This window comes from Phlebotomus papatasi, chromosome 1 (assembly GCF_024763615.1).
Source record: "Phlebotomus papatasi isolate M1 chromosome 1, Ppap_2.1, whole genome shotgun sequence".
In the NCBI taxonomy this organism is placed as follows: Eukaryota; Metazoa; Arthropoda; class Insecta; order Diptera; family Psychodidae; genus Phlebotomus; species Phlebotomus papatasi.
Window position 1 is genome coordinate 73,555,482 of NC_077222.1, and position 24,221 is coordinate 73,579,702.

Genomic DNA, 24,221 nt, shown 5'->3' on the forward strand with positions numbered 1-24,221 from the left:
ATCATTTTTTTCACACTTAAACGGCAAAATCGGAGTGATAGCGTAGTCTGAGCGGAAAATGATGTATGGACGAAATGTAGAGACAAATGTGTTCTACAATTGTGTCGAAGTAATCATCAAAATCGGTTTAGCGACAGTCGAGATAATTGAGGTTATGTGATATTGAAATTGGTTTTTCGACTGTGGCGCCCCTGGTGTTGGTCCCACGAAGTTCAAATATTCTAGAAAGTTGTAGCATTTGGTGAGATCTTTCGTTTAAGCCCTCACTCATCAAAATCGGTCACATAGAACCGGAGATATGATTTTTTGAATTTTGTGAACTTTGACCCCTTATATCTCCGGTTCTGTTTTAACCACAGCGCGCATACGCACCATTTTGGAAACGTCCTAGACTGGACTACAACATACTAAAATTTCATTAACTTGCACAATGCCGTTTTTGAGAAAAGTGACTTTGAATTTCGATGAATTTTGACGCTATCACAGCGCCACCTGTGGTGACTTTTTGAACTTCCATCTGAAAGTGCTCATCGAGACGAAACCAAAAAGGTAAAATTTAGGTCGTTATGTTAATTAGAACCGGAGATAGAGGCCGGTAAATGTTCGAACTTTGACCCCTTATAGCTCGGGTCAGGGGTTATGGATCGACTTAAGGTTTTTTTTGTTTGATAGGTATAATCAACGGCTACAACATACTAAAATTTCAGCCCGATTGCATAAGGAATTTTTGAGTTATTTAACTTTTAAGATTTAAAAAATTTCTTTTTAAAAAAAGCGCCCCTAGCGGTGGTTTTATGAACTTGCGATGTTAGAAGGAAAAGTGGCATTTCACGAGAGCTTTCCAAAAAGCTCTCATTTTTTAAATTCTGACAATTAGAACCGGAGTTATGGCCATTTTAAGAAAATTTTTTTGGACCCTTATAGCTCGGGTCAGGGGGGTCGGGGGACCTTAAGTTTGGTATTGATGGAAAGCTCTAAGGCCCAGCTATAACATACTAAAATTTGAGCCCGCTCGATGCCATAGGGCCGGAGCTATTGAGAAAACAAAAAAAGGGGGGTCTTCAAAATGGCGGAAGGAGGGGTGGGGGGTGGGGGGTCAATGCACCATGTTGCAATTTTCATACGATATTTAACCTTTGCCGAAAACCGCAAGTCGATATCTTTTTTAGTTTAGGAGCTATTAAGCTCCAAAGAGCGGCCGGCCGGGAACGTAACTTAGCTAGCCCCCCATATATTCGTGATCAGGAAGTGGCGAAACACATTTTGGCCAAGTTTGAGCGCGATCGGAGGACATGAAATTTTGTTAGGATTATAGTAGGTGAGATTGTTAAGAATCTCACCTAATATGGCAGACGGAAAATTTGACATCTCGTCAAGTTTGCTAAAATTAGCCTTTTTTCTCTTTCCTGATTTGAATTCTGGATGCCAATTTGTTTTCTGCGATAGTTGGGTACTCTATTTAAATCAATAGAGTTTGCAATAGATTAATGTAAAGAATTTAAATTCAGTGACCGATACCACGTGTATTTGGCAAGCGGTTCCCCGCGTTCCCATAGATAAAATTTTCTCTTTTCAAGAAAATCATCTATCAATCTGTAAGGAACCAATTCCAAAAAATATTAACATTCTATCTCAAGGATCTTAAGTATTTCAAGTACATTGAGTGAATGGGTTGTATGTATCACATATGAGCACATTTTTTTGAATCTGATTTTTGAAAGAAGTTAGTGTAGCTTAAAGATAAAAATGAAACGGGTGAAACAAATAGAGTTAATATAGGATTATCTGACCCTAATTAATACAGAAATAGATTTTTTGCACTTTTATAACAATTCAACATTAAAAAATGATATTAAATGATTACCGCATCTATAATGTCAAAGACACTTTTGTCGTTCATGTAATTTCATTAGCTAAAAGTTAAAGTTTCTATAAAATTAATTATTTCATTAGGTTGCTCTTTCTCTCCTCTAATTTTACACTTAAAAGTTCATATCCGATATTAACATGGTTTTGTTGTGCATCATGTATAATTATATGGAGTTTCATGTTTCGAGAAATGTTTGCCAGAAGTGTCTTTACGACTTTGCTTGCTTTTTATAAAGTTCTTCAGTGCTACATGCAGCAAGATATGTTTGAGTAAATCTATTCGTGCAGAAGAATTATTTCGCCATTTCAACTTTATCAAATAAAACTTTTGATACACTGCTTTAAGTTGCAAGAATAAGAAAAATTCTTGTGTTAGCTTAAAATGAATTGAATGCACAATATCTTTAAGCATTCTTTAAATCAAATTTAAGACACCTAGAATAGAATAGAGACACCTAGAATGTGGAAAGCTCTGGAGAATAGTTGTCTTTTTAATCCCAAGGTTGAAAACTCTATTGCTTGCCTTTCCGCATCCAAACGGAGATCCGCTCCAAATACGTCTATTTTTATACTTAAGACAATTGTTACCACTTTAAAGATGTTTTTTTTTTAATAGAGGGAGTGGGACACTTTTGACAGTGGGGCAACTCTGAAATTGGGATTTTTCACCTATTTTTAAATAAAATGTTGCCTTATCGTGATATAATTTAGCTGCACAAACAGACTGAGAAACTAAATTATATTTTGATATGGCTCAATTACACTTAAAGATAGGAGAAAAATCCCAATTTTAAAGGTGCCCCACTTCCCCTTACTTAAATTCGTACGTACCCAATAAACCGATAAAAACTAAGTTTCTTGGTTTTCTTTGAAAAGCCGTCTATGATTATTTCTTTCGTCTTAATAACCCGAAAACCATGGTTATGGTTTTATGGCATTATTTTTAATATCTTATAAAGATAAGATAAAATGTAAAATTTTATAATTATAATAATCAGGTATACAAGATTAAGATAAGGTTAAGAAAGATCCTGCCAGTTAAATTGTAAGATTTGATATCTAGTTTACAGGGCACTCAATGGGTCAAGTGGTAGAGCACTCGCTCTATGATGCAAGTGTCCCGGATTCGAATCGCCTTTAGGTCACCAGGAATTTTTCTGGCGTTAAAGGTGTTCGGATTGCATCCAGTGAGCTTCACTGCACTTGATTCCACGTGGCATATGTTACTGACAACCTCATCCCGTACAAGAAAAAATAATAACGCATGTCTAGAAATCGCCTTGTGGGAAGGCCTAGTTCCTTCATGGAATGTTGTGCCAGCATTATTATTATTATTATTATAAAGTTGCATTACGGTGTTGATCAGCAAAAAAACAAATTTAATCAGTCTTCAATTTAAAAGCTTTAGTATTGAAAATTGTCATGCATATTTTAGCAAAATTAAAATAAACTCTTTTTCATTCTACCTGCAACAATATAAAATAATAATTGTATAAATTATAGATTGATTTTTGTAAAAATTCAGGTGTTATACTGACAGAAATTTGATATTATTACTACTCAAACACATTTTTTTTACTATCTTTTTGTATGTTTTGTTATAAATGATTGTTTTGGTATTTTATAAAAATTTTGAATTCGAATTTAAATTTCTTTCTATGAATAATATACAATTCTTAATAAAAAATGTCCTTTTATAAAGTGTCTTGTATTATTGAAAATTCGAAAAACGTTTGTGGATTGAAATGGGATTTAAAGGGTTGTTCTTACCGGTGTTGGAATATCAAATACTATCAGCTCGCGAATGCTTGTGTCGCACACCACGCAGCTTCTATAGGTATTTCTGTGTCCTGTCGCAATGTGACGCCCAGAAAAGTCATGCTTGAAGAATTGCTGAAAGAAGAACATGATACAAGATGGTTTCAAATATCCACATTGATTTTGGTTGCCATAATACATAGAAAGTCTAATTTTAGGATATTATGTCTTGCGATAAAACATTCACAGGTGCGATGAGTATAAAAATTCTTCCTTGTCCTTCATCCCCTTTTTAGATTCATTCAAGTATATTTATACAGACTCCGTCAGACAATAATATGAATAATGGGGAAATCCTAAAGGGTTTCTTTGCAGTAAAATTTCAATGAGGTAGTAATTTTGGTAGATATTTTGTAACTTTATTTTACCCATATTTAAGATATAAAATACAAGTTTAGGGGACAATAAATTTAATTGCTTGTCTCTTAATTTACTACATAATGAATGTTTCGCACGTTTCTCAGTCAGTGTATTGTTTATCAGTTCTGTAGACAACAAGAAAATACGTTCTACTAAAGCACAACTGCTTCATATCTTCAAATGCGAGTTTTCATTATTCCTTCTAAAAAACATATGTATATATATATATATTGATTTCGATAAGAGAAGACTGTGATGACTGTGATGAACCAATTCAAATAAACTCCAACAGATTTGCTCACACTAAACAATATTCATGGTGACTCAAATTCATCCAATACACACGAGCTCTACATGATGAAGATGGATTCAAAATTATTGACACTGTCGCTCAATCTCCATTTCTCATCTGTTTGTTTAACTTCCGCTTTGTTGTTTTTGTTTTTGCTATATATAGATACATAAATTTAACGCTGATCTGGGTGGTGAAATTTTGTCAGTTGCTGATGTACATGCTTAATTCTAATACAGGAAGATGGGTAACTTTCATACAAGTATTTCCATATATTGCAAATTTCTCAGTCCAGACATATATGTTTTAAGAGGGGAGCTTGAATTACGAGGTCAAAAAATGAATATTATTATTGCTGAAATCAATAGATAAACTATCTAAAGAACTCAGAAACAAATTAAGAGCATTTCCGAAGATACGGAGAAAAGGGAAACAAACACTGAGCAAGTTTCAGGTTAGCAAACACTCGAGAAACGTCCAGAACTTTGAAAGAGTTTTTTCCATCTCTTATTTTTACGATTTTGAATAGAAACTTAGTAAAAAAATTATGAACCGATTGAAATTACTAAATTAAATTAGAATATAGCTAAGTCTAAAGAGTATTTGAAAAAAGTAACATGTTTAACTTAACCCTTTAACGACGAGACAGTTTTCGCGGATCGAAAATCAGCAATAAAAATGAAACGGATAAACAAAATCAGTAAAAGGTCTTACATCTAACCTTAGAAAATCCAACATAGTCTGATTCGGTGCATTTTTTCATCTATGAGCAATAAGGACAAAATTAGCCTAAAAATAGAACTAATTTTTCTGACAATACCAATGAATGATAATTTTCACTCTAATGCAAAAGGGACAGATAATCCTAACCGGCTTATGTAGGTGAGATTCTTAACGTGAGCTAACTCGGAGTGCATGCAAATTCGATTTGATGCTGAAGTAGGGAGACGCCATTCAGTTATCTTGAATAAAATTCGTGAAATTATACAAGTTTTGTATTTGAACCAAAATGTCAAGGATTTGGATGAACTGACAGAAAAGTGTTATATGGGTGAAATGTAGACCAGAATATTCTCTATAATTTTGCCGTAGAACTTGAACTCATCGATTACTCAGAAGCTAAGATAAGCGAGGTTTTCTGTTTCTCAACTCGTTTTTTCGACCAGAGCGCCCCAAGTGTTCATTTGGTGAACTTCAACTATATCAAAGAATTGTTGTATTTTGTGGGACTTTCCATTTAAAACCATATTTTAAGTGTCTTGGTGGAGTAGAGGCAGTCAAATTGGCATCTGAGTGATTTCAAAGCGTTATTATGGGAAAAATCAATTTTTTCACACTTAAACGGCAAAATCGGAGTGATAGCGTAGTCTGAGCGGAAAATGATGTATGGACGAAATGTAGAGACAAATGTGCTCTACAATTATGTTGAAGTAATCATCAAAATCGGTTCAGCGACAGTCGAGATAATTGAGGTTATGTGATATTGAAATTGGTTTCTCGACTGTGGCGCCCCTGGTGTTGGTCCCACGAAGTTCAAATATTCTAGAAAGTTGTAGCATTTGGTGAGATCTTTCGTTTAAGCCCTCACTCATCAAAATCGGTCACATAGAACCGGAGATATGATTTTTTGAATTTTGTGAACTTTGACCCCTCATATCTCCGGTTCTATTGAAACCACAGCGCGCATACGCACCATTTTGGAAACGTCCTAGACTGGACTACAACATACTAAAATTTCATTAACTTGCACAATGCCGTTTTTGAGAAAAGTGACTTTGAATTTCGATGAATTTTGACGCTATCACAGCGCCACCTGTGGTGACTTTTTGAACTTCCATCTGAAAGTGCTCATCGAGACGAAACCAAAAAGGTAAAATTTAGGTCGCTATGTTAATTAGAACCGGAGATAGAGGCCGGTCAATGTTCGAACTTTGACCCCTTATAGCTCGGGTCAGGGGTTATGGATCGACTTAAGGTTTTTTTTGTTTGATAGGTATAATCAACGGCTACAACATACTAAATTTTCAGCCCGATGCACAATGGAATTTTTGAGTTATTTAACTTTTAAGATTTAAAAATTTTCTTTTTAAAAAAAGCGCCCCTAGCGGTGGTTTTATGAACTTGCGATGTTAGAAGGGGAAGTGGCATTTCACGAGAGCTTTCCAAAAAGCCCTCACTTTTTAAATTCTGACAATTAGAACCGGAGTTATGGCCATTTTAAGAAATTTTTTTTGGACCCTTATAGCTCGGGTCAGGGGGGTCGGGGGACCTTAAGTTTGGTATTGATGGAAAGCTCTAAGGCCCAGCTATAACATACTAAAATTTGAGTCCGCTGAATGCCATAGGGGCGGAGCTATTGAGAAAACAAAAAAAGGGGGGTCTTCAAAATGGCGGAAGGAGAGGTGGGGGGTGGGGGGTCTATGCACCAAGTTGCAATTTTCACCCGATATATAACCTTTGCCGAAAACCGCAAGTCGATATCTTTTTTAGTTTAGGAGCTATTAAGCTCCAAAGAGCGGCCGGCCGGCCGGCCGGCCGGGAACGTAAATTAGCCACATATATATTCGTGATCAGGAAGTGCTGAAACGCATTTTGGCCAAATTTGAGGTCGATCGGACGACATGAAATTTTGTTAGGATTATAGTAGGTGAGATTGTTAAGAATCTCACCTAATATTATGTTTGAGTATTGTAGTTTCATTTCCAAAACAGTTTTGCTTAAAAAAAATTGAAAATATAAAAAATAAATAAAATTTGTTTTCATTACGAGAATTTAAAAATTCGTCATTTTTGAGCTTAAAAATTTACTATACAACAAATAGCTGGAGACTTGCAAAAAATATCCTAGATTCCTTCAACCTTCTACTTTGCAAAAACGTACAAACATAAGGGAAAAATAACTTTAGATATAGTCAGAAAAAATTATTTTCTTTGTGGGACACCGGTGTTCCAATCGTCCTTAAAGGGTTAAGTCAAAATTGTATCCTAAAAATATACAATTTTAATAACAAACAACTTAATTTGAATTAACAAATTAATTTGAAAGGGATGGCAAAGCGTGCCATGCTTTGTGAAGTGCTCAAACTCGTGACTTACATGTGCTATTCATCAATATTTACCGTTTACCGATTCACAACAAATAAACGATTCACAACTTGTCATAAATTCCAAGGCCTTTCCATTGAGCCCAAATTATGATACCATTCGGTTGAGCCTTTTCAACCTTTGAGCTTTTGACCTTGATAAATCGTCCGCTTAATCTCGTCGATTGCATCGACCGCTGTCGTATCTTCATTTGGTACAAGCTTATAATACAGACGTCCCTACTTGTTTAGAGATAAGCCAAAAAAAACGTTTAGAGATACTGATTTTATTGGTGATCACTTAAGACCGAAAGCTAATACCTCTTATACTGTTAAAGCTCTAGATTGGTGACATGTTGAAAAAAGGCGGATTATATATTGATTTTTATTTAAGGTTAAGCAGTAAAATTTCATGAAAGTCAGTCGATTTCTTCTCCTCAAAAAAATCGCGAAAAACTGTTAATTTTCGGCCTCCTAATTCATGTTCACTCCATAGCCCATTAGGGGGAAGTGGGGCACCTTTGAATTGGGGCAGCTTTAAAATTGAGCTTTTTTCTCCTATTTTTAAATGAAACTGGAACTTATTATGATATAATTTAGCTCAACAAACCAATTGCGAAGCTAAATTGCGTCACGATAAGGCTCAATTCCATTTAAAAATAGGAGAAACAGGCCAATTTCAAAGGTGCCCCAATTCAAAGGTGCCCCACTTCCCCCTACTAACTACCTGATAATTTTAGTTGTACCTTTTTTTAAATTTTGTTTCCAGTAAATTGTGGGCTCTACTTCAGATTACTTACAATTTGAGTATCTGTGATTAGGATAAATATTAGACTTTTTCATAGATTTAAAAGAAGTTTTCTAAAAGAGTAACCCTTAAAATAATTTTTTTCTGCATGTCTGTCCGTTTCTTTGTTTTTTTTCTGTAGAGAGAACTGTACGAGATATCAAGTTGTAGTTTTCTGCAAAAATATAGACATAGATTAGTGATATCAGATCTAGGAATTAAGAAACCGACGTTTTATTGACTGCAAAATGATAATCCGGTAATCGTTAGGTGATTTAGAATTAGCCTAGAATAAGAGTACGTTCCTTTCACTCCGATTTTAGATTTATTCCTTAACCCCGCCTTTCTCAATTCTTAGCCTTAGTTTTTTTTTGTGTAAATACGTATACGTATTAGAGCATTAATGTCTTAAAACACACTGCCTAAACACCCGGTGGCGCTTTGATTTAGTGAAAGCTTGCCTAGTGGAAATGATTTAAATTTAAAATTTCGGTCATGTTTCAATTTTTCATATAAGGAATCTATTCTAAAAGTTGAATTTAAAAATTTAGCATGAAATTGCCCCACTAACTCCTATCATACATTCAAAACATTTTTGGTGGTATACAATATTTACTTGATTGTGTGGATAGAGATGATTATTGAGGTGAAAAAGGGCAAACCAATATTACATTCCTGTATCACACCTATAAGAGATTCCTTAAAATATTAACGCGATGCTGTGGTTGGATTCTTGTCAGAGTATATAACAATTGTTTATGGTATTGTTGCTGTAATAAAAAGCTCTACGTGTATAGAAGTGCTTCGTGATTCAGTAAAATTGCCGATGAGAGTGGGCTCATGTACCATCTACTGACAAAATTCATCCGAAAGCATATTTTAGGGGAAATGAATTTCCACATAAAAGACAGCGGAAACAAAGTGGAAAGTGGTGCTTTGGGAACTAAAAGCATTTTCTTGGCAATGCTGCAAAGTGTCCTAAATCGGAAGCACAAGAATGAATGATTGATGTCCCTGTGGGTTTTGAATTTATTTCCAATACATGGTTATTGTTGTATAAAAGCTGCAATGGTGATGCAGAGATTTTTCTGCGCCCCCAACTTCTCCCCATCATCTTGTAAAAAGATCAAAGAACATGTTAGAAAATTTCATGACTTTTATCCTGCCGAGGAAATTCACAAGGTACAGAATTATGTAGTATAAAAGAGATTTTTTTTGTTCAACGTATTTTTGAATGGTGACATTGTAAAATGTATAGGATTTTATTTCATCTCTTGTTGTCTGTAAATATAAACATTGCAGTACAATATATGGGGCAATTTTATTCTTTTTTTTTGTCAATTGAGGAATTTGAATTTTTCCGCATACAATTTTCATTTTCACGACTTTACAGAACATTTCGGGATGAAAAAAAAATCCAACAATTGTAGTAAATTTTAATAAATGTTTGCCACATGCCCTATTTTCGTTTAGGAATTTTATTCAAAACGTGTAATAATGTAACATGGAGTATTACAGCCCTAGATTATGGCAGTGGAATGCAATTTCCTATGAAGAAAAGGTGTGTTTTGAATAAAGTAAAACATATTAAAAGTCACATTTCTAATAAATTGGACAATCCACATTTATTAAAATGTTTTACAGTAAAATCTACTATTGAAAACATTTATCTACATGTAATTAATATTTAATCCTATAAAATATATTTAGCCCATCATCGCGTGGTCTGATTGTATGAAACCAAAAATGATTTGGTAATTATTTTTTTGTATTTTTTGTATTGTATTAATTTTTCATCTTGATTGTGACATTTCCCACCTCCCCTGCGGCCATCGCATTTATTATTGGTAATTATTGTATCATATTTTTTTTTTAGAAATCTTAGTTCATCACTTCAATTTTCATTAATTGTCTTCTTTATCTTTCATTCTTTATTTATAAACCTTTCAGGGCAAAAGAAACAGATACTGTGGCTTTTAATTTTCCAACTTTAATAATAAATTATTATTATTATTATTATTATTATTATTATTATTAATCCAATCACAATAATAGGGTCATCGTCCTCGAACCCTGGCCGAATCACCCCCCCCCCCAACCAGAAGACTCGACAGATACTCGGGACATCCAGAGATCAACAGATGAAACAGGAATAAAACAGCTCTCATCTTCATGAGGGATACAAGATCACAACCAATGAAGACGTTTTTATGAGGGGTTATATGGTCCCGGGGACTTAAGCCGCAGATATACCTGACACAATCATTGAAAGAAGCTGTAAAACGACGAATTGTGTCACCATCCGCCGCAAAAAAAAATTCAGCTCCGTAGTTGAAAAACGGAAGAAGCGCTCGCGCGAGGATCAATCGAGTATCATAGGGCGTGATGTCCCGGAAACGTCTATAAGTGTATAGAGGGAATAGTCGACCTTACGGCAAATGGATATGGCATGATCAGACCATGAGAAAGTGGAGTTGAAGATTATAGGGGAAGATTTTGCAGGTTTGTATTAAAAAAGGAGTTCAAGATTTAAGATTTTTTACTGAATACCACACAAACCGAATCAATTATATCACTATATCAAAAAAACTCTTACTTATTGGTTTCATAATTCTCCTTCACAAAATTCCTGGAAGTCCTTGGATTTTCCTCTACAGGAAAATGAAAATCTAGTAGCATTTTTTACGAATGTGTCCGGTTTAACTCTGCTTCGTACCATTTTTTCCAACCTCTGTAGGCCTCATTTTCCTCGGAAACAGTACACCGGACACAAAAGTTTGGGCATCACTACTTAAATGGAACTTTCATCTACTTGTTTTCACCATTTGTAGAAGGTACCACGCATTAAAAAATCAATTTTAAGCTATTTTTCTAATACATCTTTTTGACACTCGGAAAACCATTTTTCTCTGCATTTTGACAGTCAGTTAAGAGCTCGGTTAGGTGTGATTCTCTTATAATCACACCTATTGTAATCCTCGGATTTTCTCTGACACCTCCAAACAGTCTTACAGAACATATTTCGGACATAACTGATTTCTAAAATGACCAGCCACCAATTTAAAATGAAATATGGGAAATTCTACTTTAAAACAAGAAAAATTGGATGAAAAATACTCAAAATACATCGAAGTGGCAATAAAAGTATCACATCTACCATAAACAGTCTAGTTTCATCACTGCACAAGTCAGAAAGCAGCATTCACACCTATTGTAATCCTCGTATTTTCTCTAATACTTCGAATCTGTCTTACAGAACACTTTTTGAACATCAGTGATTTTTAGAATTACCACTGATTAATTTAAAGTTAATGAGGACAACTCCGTTTGAAAACAAGGCAAATTGTATGAAAAATGCTTAAAACGCACCGTATGGTCAATGAAAGAATCACACCTACTATAATGTTAAGGCTTAATGTCTGATTTGACAGAAGCGAAACAAAAACATCTGATGAAGTCTCACTTTGCTGTGGAAGTGCGTGTTTTTCTTCGAGATTTTCTTGAAAAATGTTGTAATATCACAATTTTTTTGTCAACTTGTTCAGTGGAATCTCTGGATGGGTCAAAATATCCAGAGCGTCGTGCACAGTGTGACCCAAAACAGTCTGGAATTCTCAGAGTTGGTGGTCAATAATTTTGACTGATATTTTTACGAATGTGCAGAGAAGGCAATCTTTGTGAATTTTCCTTCGTCCACAAAAACGACCCCCTTCGAGGGAAAAATTTTCACGGTAAATATTAACCCTGATAAACCTTCTATAACTTGGAACGTTGCTTTTCTTCGAAAAGGCTCTTGAAGCGTGAAAAAATGCATAAAATAATACACATCGGAATTACGATTTTAGGCCCATTTTTTTTATTTTTGCTTCTAGAATCCAGGAAAAAAGGCCTAGGCTCCCAAGTTTGTCAGGAAATGTGAGATATGGGATTAGCTATTAGAATATATGATTATGGATGATATTCATTTAGTAACTTAGAAAAAAATCAATATTTACGAACCTGCAACGTTACGAAGGTGCAAAACCTTCCCCTACCAAGGTTTTTTACTTGATCGACGAATGGGATAATTTCACCGTGCAGGTACAATGGATAGAAATCAATCAAGACTGTTTTCTTAGAGATTACGATAGCTTGGGATTTTTCTAGGATTTAAAACTAGTCCATTTAATGATGCCCAGTGCTCAATATTGGAAAGATTAGCATTCATAAGATCAAAAGTTTGAAGAAGACTGGAGGAATGTCCCATAAATTTGGAGGTCATCAGTAAATCAGTAAATATTAATAGTAAAATAAATTGAGAGATATAAAAAATTCTTATGTTTGTCGGAAATTCTTTTCCTATGCATCTATAAAATGCAGGATTAAATAAAACATTTAATTTAAAGCCAGTATATTATTAACTTCAATATTATTTATGTAAAAATATCGATGTTTGGTTACGAATATCAAAATCGTTTAGTTTTGAATTACTTATGCAGTTGATTGATCAAATTGAAGCTTCAAAAATTCACGTTTTGATTGATATAGCAAAACCATATTGAAAGGATTTAAATATGGAGAAAATCTCATTTTATATTCTTCTCATGTTTTCCTTTTCGAGATATCCAGCATCATTTAAAATGAATAAAATGCCCCGCAATGTTTCATCAGCAAATAATAGGCCTCGGGTTAAAAATATTGTCAATCGATTTGTTTGAAAATCTCACCATATTGTACAATTCAATTGAATAATAGATACTGTTAAAATTTTGTAATTCGTATTATTATTCTACTAGTTAGGGCTTTTGCGTTGAATACCAGACATAAATATTGCAATCTATTGAAATTTACTAGTATAATGTATAGGTATTGTTTTAGAGTAAATGCTTATGTTTATTAGGGTAAGTTTAAGTGATTGCAAATTCAATTTGCATAATATCGTCAAAATATAGAAAATATTTGAGTTTGTATATGGTGGTAAATTTGAGTGCTTGTCAAACAGGAGAAAATTGTTCTTTTTCCGCTCCAATTTGGGTGGGAATTTTGAAAATTTAATAACAATACAGAATACTTTAACAGAGAACACCATCGTATAAGAAGAATGAGGTAAAAGGTAATGGAGAGAATTCTATTAAAGGATGTGTGTGTATAGAATTTGAAAATGTAAAGCTTCCTCGGTGAGCTAGTAAGATCGTTTGGTAACAGACAAAATTGCCAGAATGCTATAAAGAAAATTGAAAACACATTTCCTCAGCATCTTTTTTTTTGCTTCAACACTACATTCCAATTTCCTCTATTTTTCCTTAATTTCACAATACAAGAGATTTTTCTACACTATTTGGGAGAATTTATTTAAAAGCGGATTTTCCAAATCAAATACCCTTGCAATTGTTAGGTGAAATATTTCTGATGGATTTTCTTTTGCAAGTTCAAGAGCAAATTAATGAATTTTCAAGGGGACTCTTACACAATTGTAAAGAAATTATGCAGAAAAGAACACGTTTAATTAAATGTCAGGTGCAATTAATTGGGAAAATTGTCCAACACAATCTCTTTTCGTATTTAATTGAAAGTTCCTTTTCGGTGCTTCCTTCCCACATCGTGAAATATTGAGCGTCCTTGGTTAATATATTTGTGCGTCCCGGGCGAAAGGAGTGTGGAAAAGTGGGAAGTTTGAGGGAAAGTAGGACAAAGCTGAGTGTCTCTCCAATTGACTTTTCTCTTAAATATTCATACAATTCCCACGATCTGTCTGTGGCTATATAGCATCTGCTTTATTTTCACAAAGATTAATATTTGTCAAATGACAAACATTTTATTCTCAAAATTCATCAGGAAAAGCTTGTTGTACATAATTATGAAATATAATTTATTCATTGTATCCCGAAGGAAAATTTCTGATACAACATTTTTGCCTGGGTTGATGTTGACATTTTCAGAAAAAAAATCTTTAATTTTTTTCCATTACAATTATTTGCAGGTAAATATAAGGTGGTGAAGACAGAGGCTATGAAATTTTGCTAAGGGTAATTAAAATTCAGAAAGCTTTTAATATACATTTTACTTTTAATATAAAACGATTTTCCAAAAACCTTGGGCTTGATCGCGCAAGGTGGGGTGTTTTCTCGTACTTTACGGCTCTGGCATACCTTTTAGATCAGCAAAATTTCATGAAATCAAAATTCACGTCTCTTTTTTTCTCAAAATATTTGCATAAGTGTATCTCATTCCATGGGCACTAAATGGGTCAAATGGGTTAAGTGGTAAAGCACTTGCTCTATGATGTTATGAGGGTTCAAATCCCCTTTAGGTCACCAGAATTTTTCTGGCGTTAAAGGTGTTCGAATCGCATCCAGTGAGCTTCACTGCACTTGATTCCACGAGGTATGGGACTTACAGCGTCATTCCTGCATACGAAAAAATAATAATTGATGTTCCGAACTCGCCTTGAGGGAAGGTATAATTTCCTCAATAGATTATTGTGCCACCATTATTATTATTAGTATCCCCTTCACTCGGACTCAAAATAGGGATGAAATTAAATTTAATTTTTCGTGATATTCAAAAGATTAAAAAAAAGTGCAAAAGAGTAGGATAGATACGCAGAATCTTTGAGAAAGAAATGGGCGGGAATTTTAACTTTATAAAATTTTCCCGATCTAAGAGGTGGGAGCAATTAAAATCTGCAATGTAATTGACGAATAAAATTACTGAAACCCCTATTTCTGGTTTCGTTTGCATTACAATAATCACTCTTTTGGAGGGATAGTATTATGCAATTGATTTTTCTTCAATTCTATTTGCACAACGAGTAGAAGCCATATTCAAACCAAGTCTTCATTAAGTTTATTTTGTGTATTGGCTTTATGAAAATATATCGACTTGTCAGAATACAATGGCGGCCAAAAAAATAGAATCACTCCTGAATACTTCAGTTATTTAACTTTTGTTAACTTTTTCTAGTATGTTTAAAAAAATTTAATTTAAAAATGTTAAAGTAATTGTGAAAGTAATTTAAAAATGTTAAAGTAATGTATAAAGTATCGTCGAAAAAATACAGTACTAGCCGCAAAAGGTTTGTTTTTTTTTACTCAGAATGCGTCAATATAGTGAGTTTCTGCTGGGAAGAAAACAGAATCACTTTCATTTATGGCCAATAAACTGAAATTCATTTCGAGTATTTCAAAAATAACAAAATTTTAGTGTAATGTCAGCAATTATTTAATGTCTTAACAACTAATTTTCCAAGTTTGGATAAAGGAAACTAATAGAAATTGGAGAAAATGTATAACTTTCTCGTTAGAGGCTCTATTAGATTGTTGAAGTTACGAGAACATGGAATGATCGTAAAAGTCATAACTGCTCACAGTAAAATGCGAAAATCAATAATCCATAACACAATATAGTGTATACGTAAACATAAGACTCGAAATTATGGTTGCTATCGGTTCCACGTCCCAATGGTATTGAGAAAACAACAAAAATTCAGGATTTTCGAATTGTTGACGCATTCTGAGTAAAAAAAGATCTTTTGCGACCAGACTGTACTTTTTCGACGTAAGGCAAGTACTTTAACATTTCTAAACTAATTTCTTTTAAATTTTTAAAACTCAACTTTTCAGGAGTGATTCTATTTTTTTGGCCGCCACTGTATTATAAGCCGAATAAATCGATTTCTTGAAAAATTACTTTTTTTATCTTTTCGGGTACTCCTTGACACCTTCTACCTTCCTTGCGAATATTATGCCGGAATCTTAATTATTTCCAAAGTTGTAGGGGTTTCAAATCTTAAAAATCATATAGGGGAGACCGGGGTACTTTGAGCCAGTAAATGAGGTTTTTTTCGTGCATGATTTGTGAAAAAATGATAAGATTTGTCTAATATTTTTATGTTTCCTAAGTAGCATTAGGATATTGGCTATATGAAACAGTGTAGTTCAAAGCTCTAAAATCCTTGTCTTTTTCTTGGGAGGATAATGAAAAAAGTATGACACATTGGCTACACATGTCCCAGTCTGGGTAGATATAGCCACTTTTGGGGTACTAATTGCCACGAGTTTTACAGACGAAATTTTAAACTGGATGCTCTGATGCTAAATATGTCACTTAAACTTAAAGAAAAAGGTTTTAGCCGACTTTTTTATGGCATTCTTGTAATTGCGGCAAAATTGATGCAAACATCCTGAAAAAAATCTATTTCACAAATTGCTCATCCGAATGGCAATATTGCTTGGAATAGGAATATCAATAGTACTTTTTCATCTAACAATTATCCATGTATTATTGAAAAATCATCAATAGTTTTACCTCGCCACGGAAGAGTGGCTACATCTGCCCCGAGGGCTGTTTCAGTGTTTATCATCTTATATAAAAAAGTAGATAATTATTGTCTAAGTGAAAAATATCTCTTAATTAACTTTATTAAACCAGAAACAAAGTAAAACTATAAGATTTCAACTAACAACTCAGAAAACCAAATGCTGGGCCAAAAACTGTAACATCAAAACTACAATTTTATACCCATTTTGTAAAAATGCTTCTAAATTGTAGGATAACAGAATCAGACTTATAAATATTTCTGGAAATATGGGGATGTGTTCCTACTTTCATTAAAAAATTCTTTGCTAAATGTACATTTTAAGGGAAACGAAAAAAATCTACTGTCTACTTTTACCCCTGGCTAATTGTATCCCGGTCTCCCCTACTCAGCATGTAAAATTTCGACTTGAAATTGCTCTCCTGTAGAGTTGGCTATTCGCGACTTATTCGTTTTATATTCTGAGCCATCGATATGCCCAATTCAAAGGTATTTATTTCTTATCCACATATTGTGTATTTGCGAATATCATGAAACTACCCTCTTTTCCCTTATGCAACATTGAATTTTCTACAATAATAGAATGAAAACTTGATTTACCTGTAATAAACTGGTTTTTCCAACACCCGAGGCCCCCAGAAAAGCCGCTTTAAGGGGGCCTTGCAACCAGGGAGGCTCTGGTCCCTCCAGAGTGATTCGCTATGCTGAATTGCACCTATTTTGAATATGTATTTTCATACCTAAGCACAACTTGCTCTTTCCCATTCCATAGTCACAATAATACGTATTGTCAATTAGCAGTGACTCCGAGTGGGTGGGCGATGAAATATTCCACATATTATTTTGTGGTTTCGTTACCACCAGATAAATCAGCTAGTGATTTCACGATAAACTATAATATCACCTTTACTTTCCTACCGACTCACACATCGGATATTCCTTCGAGCACTTTCATTTTGCACGTCACTATATTCTTATGGTAATGTGCACTTTATCACAAGTTGGAAGATGAACATTTTACATCCCATTTTCCGCACTGTTGTTCGTTCAAAAGTTGAGCAGAAAATTGTCAACTAATTGTCTTATCTCTATGCCATTGTGCACAGAGGTGAAGGAAGAAGAGGGATTGAAGTTGAGGAAAAAAATCTCCAAGAAGGTTTACATAAATCACGTGAATGTGACATAAATTTGCATATAAATGCGTGAAGGGTGAGGGCAGGGGGCAATGCTGAAGATGTTTTCTGTGAACCACATAAAATTATCATGTAATGCACACTCTGTGATAAAGTCAATGAAATTTCACACTTTAACTGACACAGAGTAGTGCGTGATGTTAAATCAATCACTTATCCTATGACACATAAATCGACATCAATTAAGAAATTTTCATTGTTGGAACAGTAATAAAATGCAAATTGCTAGTTGGACATGTTAGGATAATAAACTAGAATAATATAGTTTTGGATATTTGATAATCCCAGTCAACAATCAAACATAAGGAAGTTAATGATGTTTGTACGAGCTTGAAGAGTCCGTGATTCTTTAATTGAAAATGTAACTAGAATGTGACTTTAAGTCTTAAATACCTTATTTTTTTTAATATATTAAGCCTGAATTAAGTAACCAACACTAGAAATTAGTGAAAAAAATTATTTTAATTGTTCTCTTGATTGAGTTGCTACGAGAAATTAAAATAATAAATATATAAAAAGCTTCTTTAACCCTTTAACGATGAGCCACTTTTTACAGACTGAAAATCAACAATAAAAATTAAACTGGGAAACATAATCAATGATAAGTTTTACATCTAACTTTGAAAAGTCTAACACAGTCTGATTCTGTGTATTTTGTGCTTCTATGAACGATAGGGACAAAAATAGCCCAAAAATTTAAGTAATTTTTCTGACAATACCAATGAATAATATTTTTCGGTTTAATGAAAAATATTACGTATGAATATTGTAGTTTTTATTGCCAAAAGGGTTTTATTTAAAAAAAAAATTAGAAGTATAAAAAATAAATAAAATCAATTATGAATTTGAGAATTTAAAAATTCGTCATTTTTGACTTTAAATATTTACTAAATATCAAATAACTAGAGACTTGCAAAAAATATTCTAGATTCCTTCAACCTTCTACTTTACAATTACGTACAGACATAAGAAAAAAAAATAACTTTGGGTAGTCAGGAAAAATTATTTTCTTTTTGGGACACCGGTGTTCCAATCGTCCTTAGAGGGTTAAAATGCAATATTTAAAGCGCGAATTTTCGAAAAATCCTGAAAACAAATTTAAATTGTATCATAGCTTATAGGGCTTACTTAAGTAGCTTAATAAACATAATATTGTAGTATGCCCGTAATACTTTATCAATGTAAAATGACAAACTTCTTTTGAAGCTCAGGGGAGCTTTTTTTGAAAAAAAAAAAAGATTCTGACCGTAGAATTGCCATGTGGCAAAGTCAGAAGTCACTTGAGATTTCTAGCAATACAAATGATAAATTATTTTATAAAGCATATCGACTAAGATCGGAGGTGAATTACCAGTAAATGATTTTTTTCATTGCGTTTAATTTGTAAATAAATGTTTGTGTCAGGCTGATAAATATTTCAATGAATAGGAAGGAAGGGATGTCATTATACTTTGAATAAATAGTGGTTTCCTCAATGTTCCTTTTAACCTTTTACGGACTCGAGGATTAAAAATTGGGGGTCAGAAAGAATCATTTTCCTGACTTCTTTTATAGCAAAACAGAAAAGGCAAGAGGAATTTTTTTTGGGACGCCGGTGTATCTCTATCGTCCTTAAAGGATTGAGGCACGCTATAACAACCCATTGTCAAATTTTATGCGTGGCTAATTCTACCCCGGTCTCTCCTAAAGAGATTTCATAACAAAAATCAGTGAATTGCATTTTCGAATTCATCTGATACGACAAAAAACTCGATTGGAATTGTTAGGCTTCAAACTCACGTGTGAGAATGCCCCGAAAATTACAGAATTCCTTTACAAAATAGAGGATATGGAAAACTCGGATTTTAATCATTTTTCAAAAAAAGCTATGATTGCGAAAATATACGAAATTGCAAATGGTCCTTTTTGGTATTGAGGATATTTAATGCATACGTCATGAGAATATGAGTTCTATCAAAGGTGGTTAGCCGGACTGTCTCATAACTATATCTGTGTTTATGAAAGAATCGCAGCTAAATAATCATCATAGTATAAAAGTCTGTACATTGATATAACTTTGACTATCTTGCAGAATTTTCTCTTGTTAAAGTACTTTCCTAATTAATTCCTTATGTTTTTGTCCATATCCACTTACTGTTATTGATCTTATTGCTATCCACAGACGTTTTCTCTACCATCATAATTAATGATGTACCACAGAGTGCATGAAAATTAAAGAGACAGCTTTAAGAAATATGGGGACATCTCTGTTATATATAAGGAAATTCATGTAACATAATTTCCAGAACTTAAACTATAATCTTCTCTCCTGAAAGTTTAATTGGAACTTCCGTGCAAATGGAATCCTTGAAAAAAGTATTACATAAAAATCACAGTTATTTTTATTTTGTTTAATGAGTTGTTTTATAGAGATTATTTTCTCTTATTTCATGTTGTTTTGTTATTCAATTTTATAACTAATCATGAGGAACTTTTGAACTTTTAAATACTGAAAATCTGGAGGCGAGCTTTCATTATATGAAATGTCATTCACTAGTCTTTATTCTGTAGTATCGTTTTTGACATTTATATCAAATATGATCCACCTTTTTGAAAAGTCCTAAATTCTATAAACTAATGCATCATTATATGGTTCAAAAATCATGCTTATCTATTTGTAATGCCCAACGCACAATAATTTTTGTTTGTAAATATGTTTTCAAAATTTTCTATACGTGTGAGGGAGATGACTAGATCTAGATCTCACTCACTCTTATTGAAATATCAAAAACATGTTTACTAAACAAAAGTTATTGTGCGATGGGCATGATTGCCATTAACAATTTGTTTTCCGTAGGTAAGATATTATGTATAAAAATGTGCACATTACTTTGGCATTCCCATACTTTATATGAAAAATCTTTTATACCTTTCTGTACATCACATTCGAAATATAATCTAACTCTTGTCATTTTCTAACTTTTTATAGTGCCAAATATTAATTTTTCTATTTTTTAAACTTCTACGCAAATTCCAATTTTTTTTCTGTCGAGAAACAAGATATCTGAATTTAATATTAAGGTTGTTCTTTGTAGTTAGAACTATTTGAAATTCTGATGAATTCACAGAATATGTGCGAAAATTTGCTATATAAATTAAATTGGAAAGTTCAAGGACACGTGGAATGGTGTGAAATTAATCTATATATACCGTTGACATTTTCCTTTTTTGCAAAATGGGCAATTTGACAAAATCCCGCCAATAGGCGCCAATTGTCTTTATTGGCCTGGAGCATATTCCTTTATTTGGCCAATCAATTGAAATGTATATAGAATATATGGGTATATATTTTTACAAATTTCTCCACAGCGTTTCTTTATACTATTTGTATGGGTTATTTGTACATTCTACTTTACCCTTATGGTATAATTCACTATTATTTCACCAACAATTGCTTCTCACACCATTTCTTGTGTTACCCAGAAATATGAATGATTTCTTTTTTTTTTTTTTTGTAGGAAACTAAACAGCGTTGGGTGGATTTAGGGTCTTCGACAGTGATGGAGCTTTAATGTGGGAAAAGTGATTTCACTGTATTTTGGGAGCGAGATGATGGTATTTAGGCCACAGTACTACACAAGACTCTGTTACATAATTCCGTGTTATCTCTGCACAAATTACTACACATTGTGAGTGGTGGGGAGTTAAAAATTACTTTGAGGAAAAGAAAAGCACTGTATCCCTCTGCACCACTCCCTTTTCCCGGTGGCGGTGAGAAAAAAAAATGCGAGACAATCACCTACGGAGCTTGGAAAAATTGTGTATCAAAATAGATGAGTTTTCCAGTGGGGTGGGTGCGGGAGGGATGGAGCACTGAAATGAGTGTATTTTTATTGCAAAAGTCTCACACAGCGTTTCCCTTGCGACACGATCACAGTCATGGACCATTCTGTACTGAGCGGAACGTCGGGACACCAGTGAGCAATAGTCCTCGAACAGCATGAGAGCAGATGCGTGAGATGTGCTGGGAGAAAGGAAAATTCGGAAAATGTTCAGCAATTTGTGCTCTGTGTAAGGGAAAAGCCATTGAGAGATTACATCTGAGTCAAAGAGCGTGGGAGAAAGTCTCACTTGGACTTCTCCCACAAAAAGCTCTCTCTCACTCTCACTCTCCAAACCATCTGCAATATATAAGTATATATACATAGCAAATATGCTAACAGCATTTATTCCAAATTAAATCAAATGTCTGAATAGAATATGCACTTTATCTATTGGGTACATACAGACGCTCAGGCTGTCAGACAAGATTTCATTTCGCTAAAGTAACATTCACATGAAAGCTTAGATAATTCAACAGAGCTTTACAACATGCAGTTTATGTGCATTTTGATTTTGAAGTAAATCAGTTCCTCGCTTATATTTACCACATCTTTGAATACAAATTTGATGTTTGTGGCATATTTTTTTAGATAATTAATTTTACTTTTTTTTATATATGTATTAGGGACCAAGAAATAATCTAATATGAAGTTACACGTACCTCAATATAGCCAACTTCTTATTTCCTCATTGACTTTATTAACATCATGATGATTAAGTTCAGAAAGAAATACCAAAATTTTATCGGAACTTAATAAAAGGCATTAATGTCATGAAAATTAACCTGAAATTGATCCGTTGTTCATCAACTTAAGATATCAAATACTGAAACTCTTAAAGTTCTTCCAGTAACCTTTTTTGAAACAGTTAAGAAAGCCTAAAAATTTAAATTACCTGGAACAACTTCCTCATTTGTCATTGTTAAGTAGAAAACTCAAATTTTCAAATATAAAGAATTCCTTCGTAAATTTTAAAATTTGTATTTGTATGTATTCGAATTATTCTCAAGCTCAATCATTGCTTTAGAAACATGGATTATTATCAAAAGTTTATAAATCACTGCAACTTTATCCGCATTGCGTTAATTGCTACATATTATTTTTTCTTATTTTTTAGGCCAAATCAGATGTGATCAGATAATATCAGTTTTATGCAAAAGTTTGTTCAATGACCTAAAAGAAGCTAAAGTTACTAAAATTTCTGAGGTACATATTTAAACATGTAAAATTTCAAAATGGAAATTTTAGTTGAAAGCTCTTGGGTCCAGCCATAACGTACTAAAATTTGAGACTGATCAATGTCGTAAGGGCTGAGTTATTGAGAATACAAAATTTGGTGGTGTTCGAAAATAACGAAAGGTGGGGGAGGTGCGAATGGATCTGACATCTCCTACTTTTAGCCATTCATTGACTTTGCCGAAATCCGAAAACCACTTGCTGCATCTCACTTCGTTCTGTCTTCAGAAGTGGTTATACGATGGATGGACAGTTGAACAGGATGGGACGGTATGGGACAAAACGAGGCAGACACGAAAATAGATTTTCAGCGCATATGATATTCATTACCTTATGAGCATTATTAGTGTCAAAACTTATAAATACCAATTTTTTCAGTAAAGAATCTCTGGTGATTGATTCATATTGTCTAAATTAAAGTCCTTTAATTTTAATTTCTTAAATTATTTATAATTTTTACTCTTAATGTGACTAACTCTAACAATAGGGAAAGGTGGGGTTACTTTGAGCTGTAGGGCTAGATTGTTATACGACTTTTTCTCATATTTCTAAATGAAGCTGGTCCTCACAATTATTTTATTTAGATTCACAATTATTTTGTCTATCTGAATTACATCATGTTAAAATCTAGTTTCCTTTAGAAATATGCGAAAATGTCGCATAACAATGTAGCACCACAGCTCAAAGTAACCCCACCTCCCCATGATAGTATTAAAATGCGGGTCTTTAAATACTGGAAATGTTGAGGTTAATTTGTAATATAAGTCATTAGACTTAAATCCACAATAGGGAATCTTTAATTTTTGACTCTAAATATTTCATTTAAATCTTTAATCATTTGATTATTTATTCTGCACCAAAGACCAGATGCATTGACAAGATTGAATAAATCTTATTAAAAGATTATCTATCTGACTTGGAAAACCCGGTCAATCCTTTTCTTTGAGCTAGTTATGAATATCCTCTTGAATAATCTCGTATTACTTTGAAAGACCTTTTATTGGTTTAAACCTTAATTTAATATTCTTTACACCTAATAAGCTCATATCTATCTAACTATCTAATATTCTTTAATTTAAACCTGTTAAAAAACCTGAGCTTTTAATTTCAGTTCTTCTTACATTCTAATTTTTAGCGATAATTTGTTTCATTCCATGCATTTTAAGCTACTGCAATACAAAGCTTTCTTTTATTAAAATAATTAACCTGCAAAAGTATTATTTTAAAATATGAGCTTTTAATAACTTTTGAAAATTATGTTATTAAAGTCTTAGTTTTTAGCTAAAATTTTATATAAAATGAAATTGAAATTGAAAGTAACATATAAAATGTTGTAAATCATTTTCTTGAATATCACTCTATGTATTAACAATATCTACCTCTATAAATAATTGAAAGATTTAAACCATGTCTGACCCAAATTTTGAT

The 24,221-nt window shown here is 33.2% G+C and overlaps 1 protein-coding gene across 1 annotated transcript in view; it reads right to left on the reverse strand.

Annotated features, from left to right (window-relative positions):
- LOC129801514 (ras-like protein family member 10B) overlaps positions 1-21,615 on the reverse strand; it is a 36,304-nt gene extending 14,689 nt beyond the window's left edge. The window contains 3 exon segments of the mRNA XM_055846658.1: positions 3,640-3,762; positions 17,105-17,745; positions 21,392-21,615. Coding sequence (XP_055702633.1) covers positions 3,640-3,762; positions 17,105-17,341 — 360 coding nt within the window. The 5' untranslated portion in view covers positions 17,342-17,745; positions 21,392-21,615.
- Positions 21,616-24,221: the final 2,606 nt, after the last annotated feature.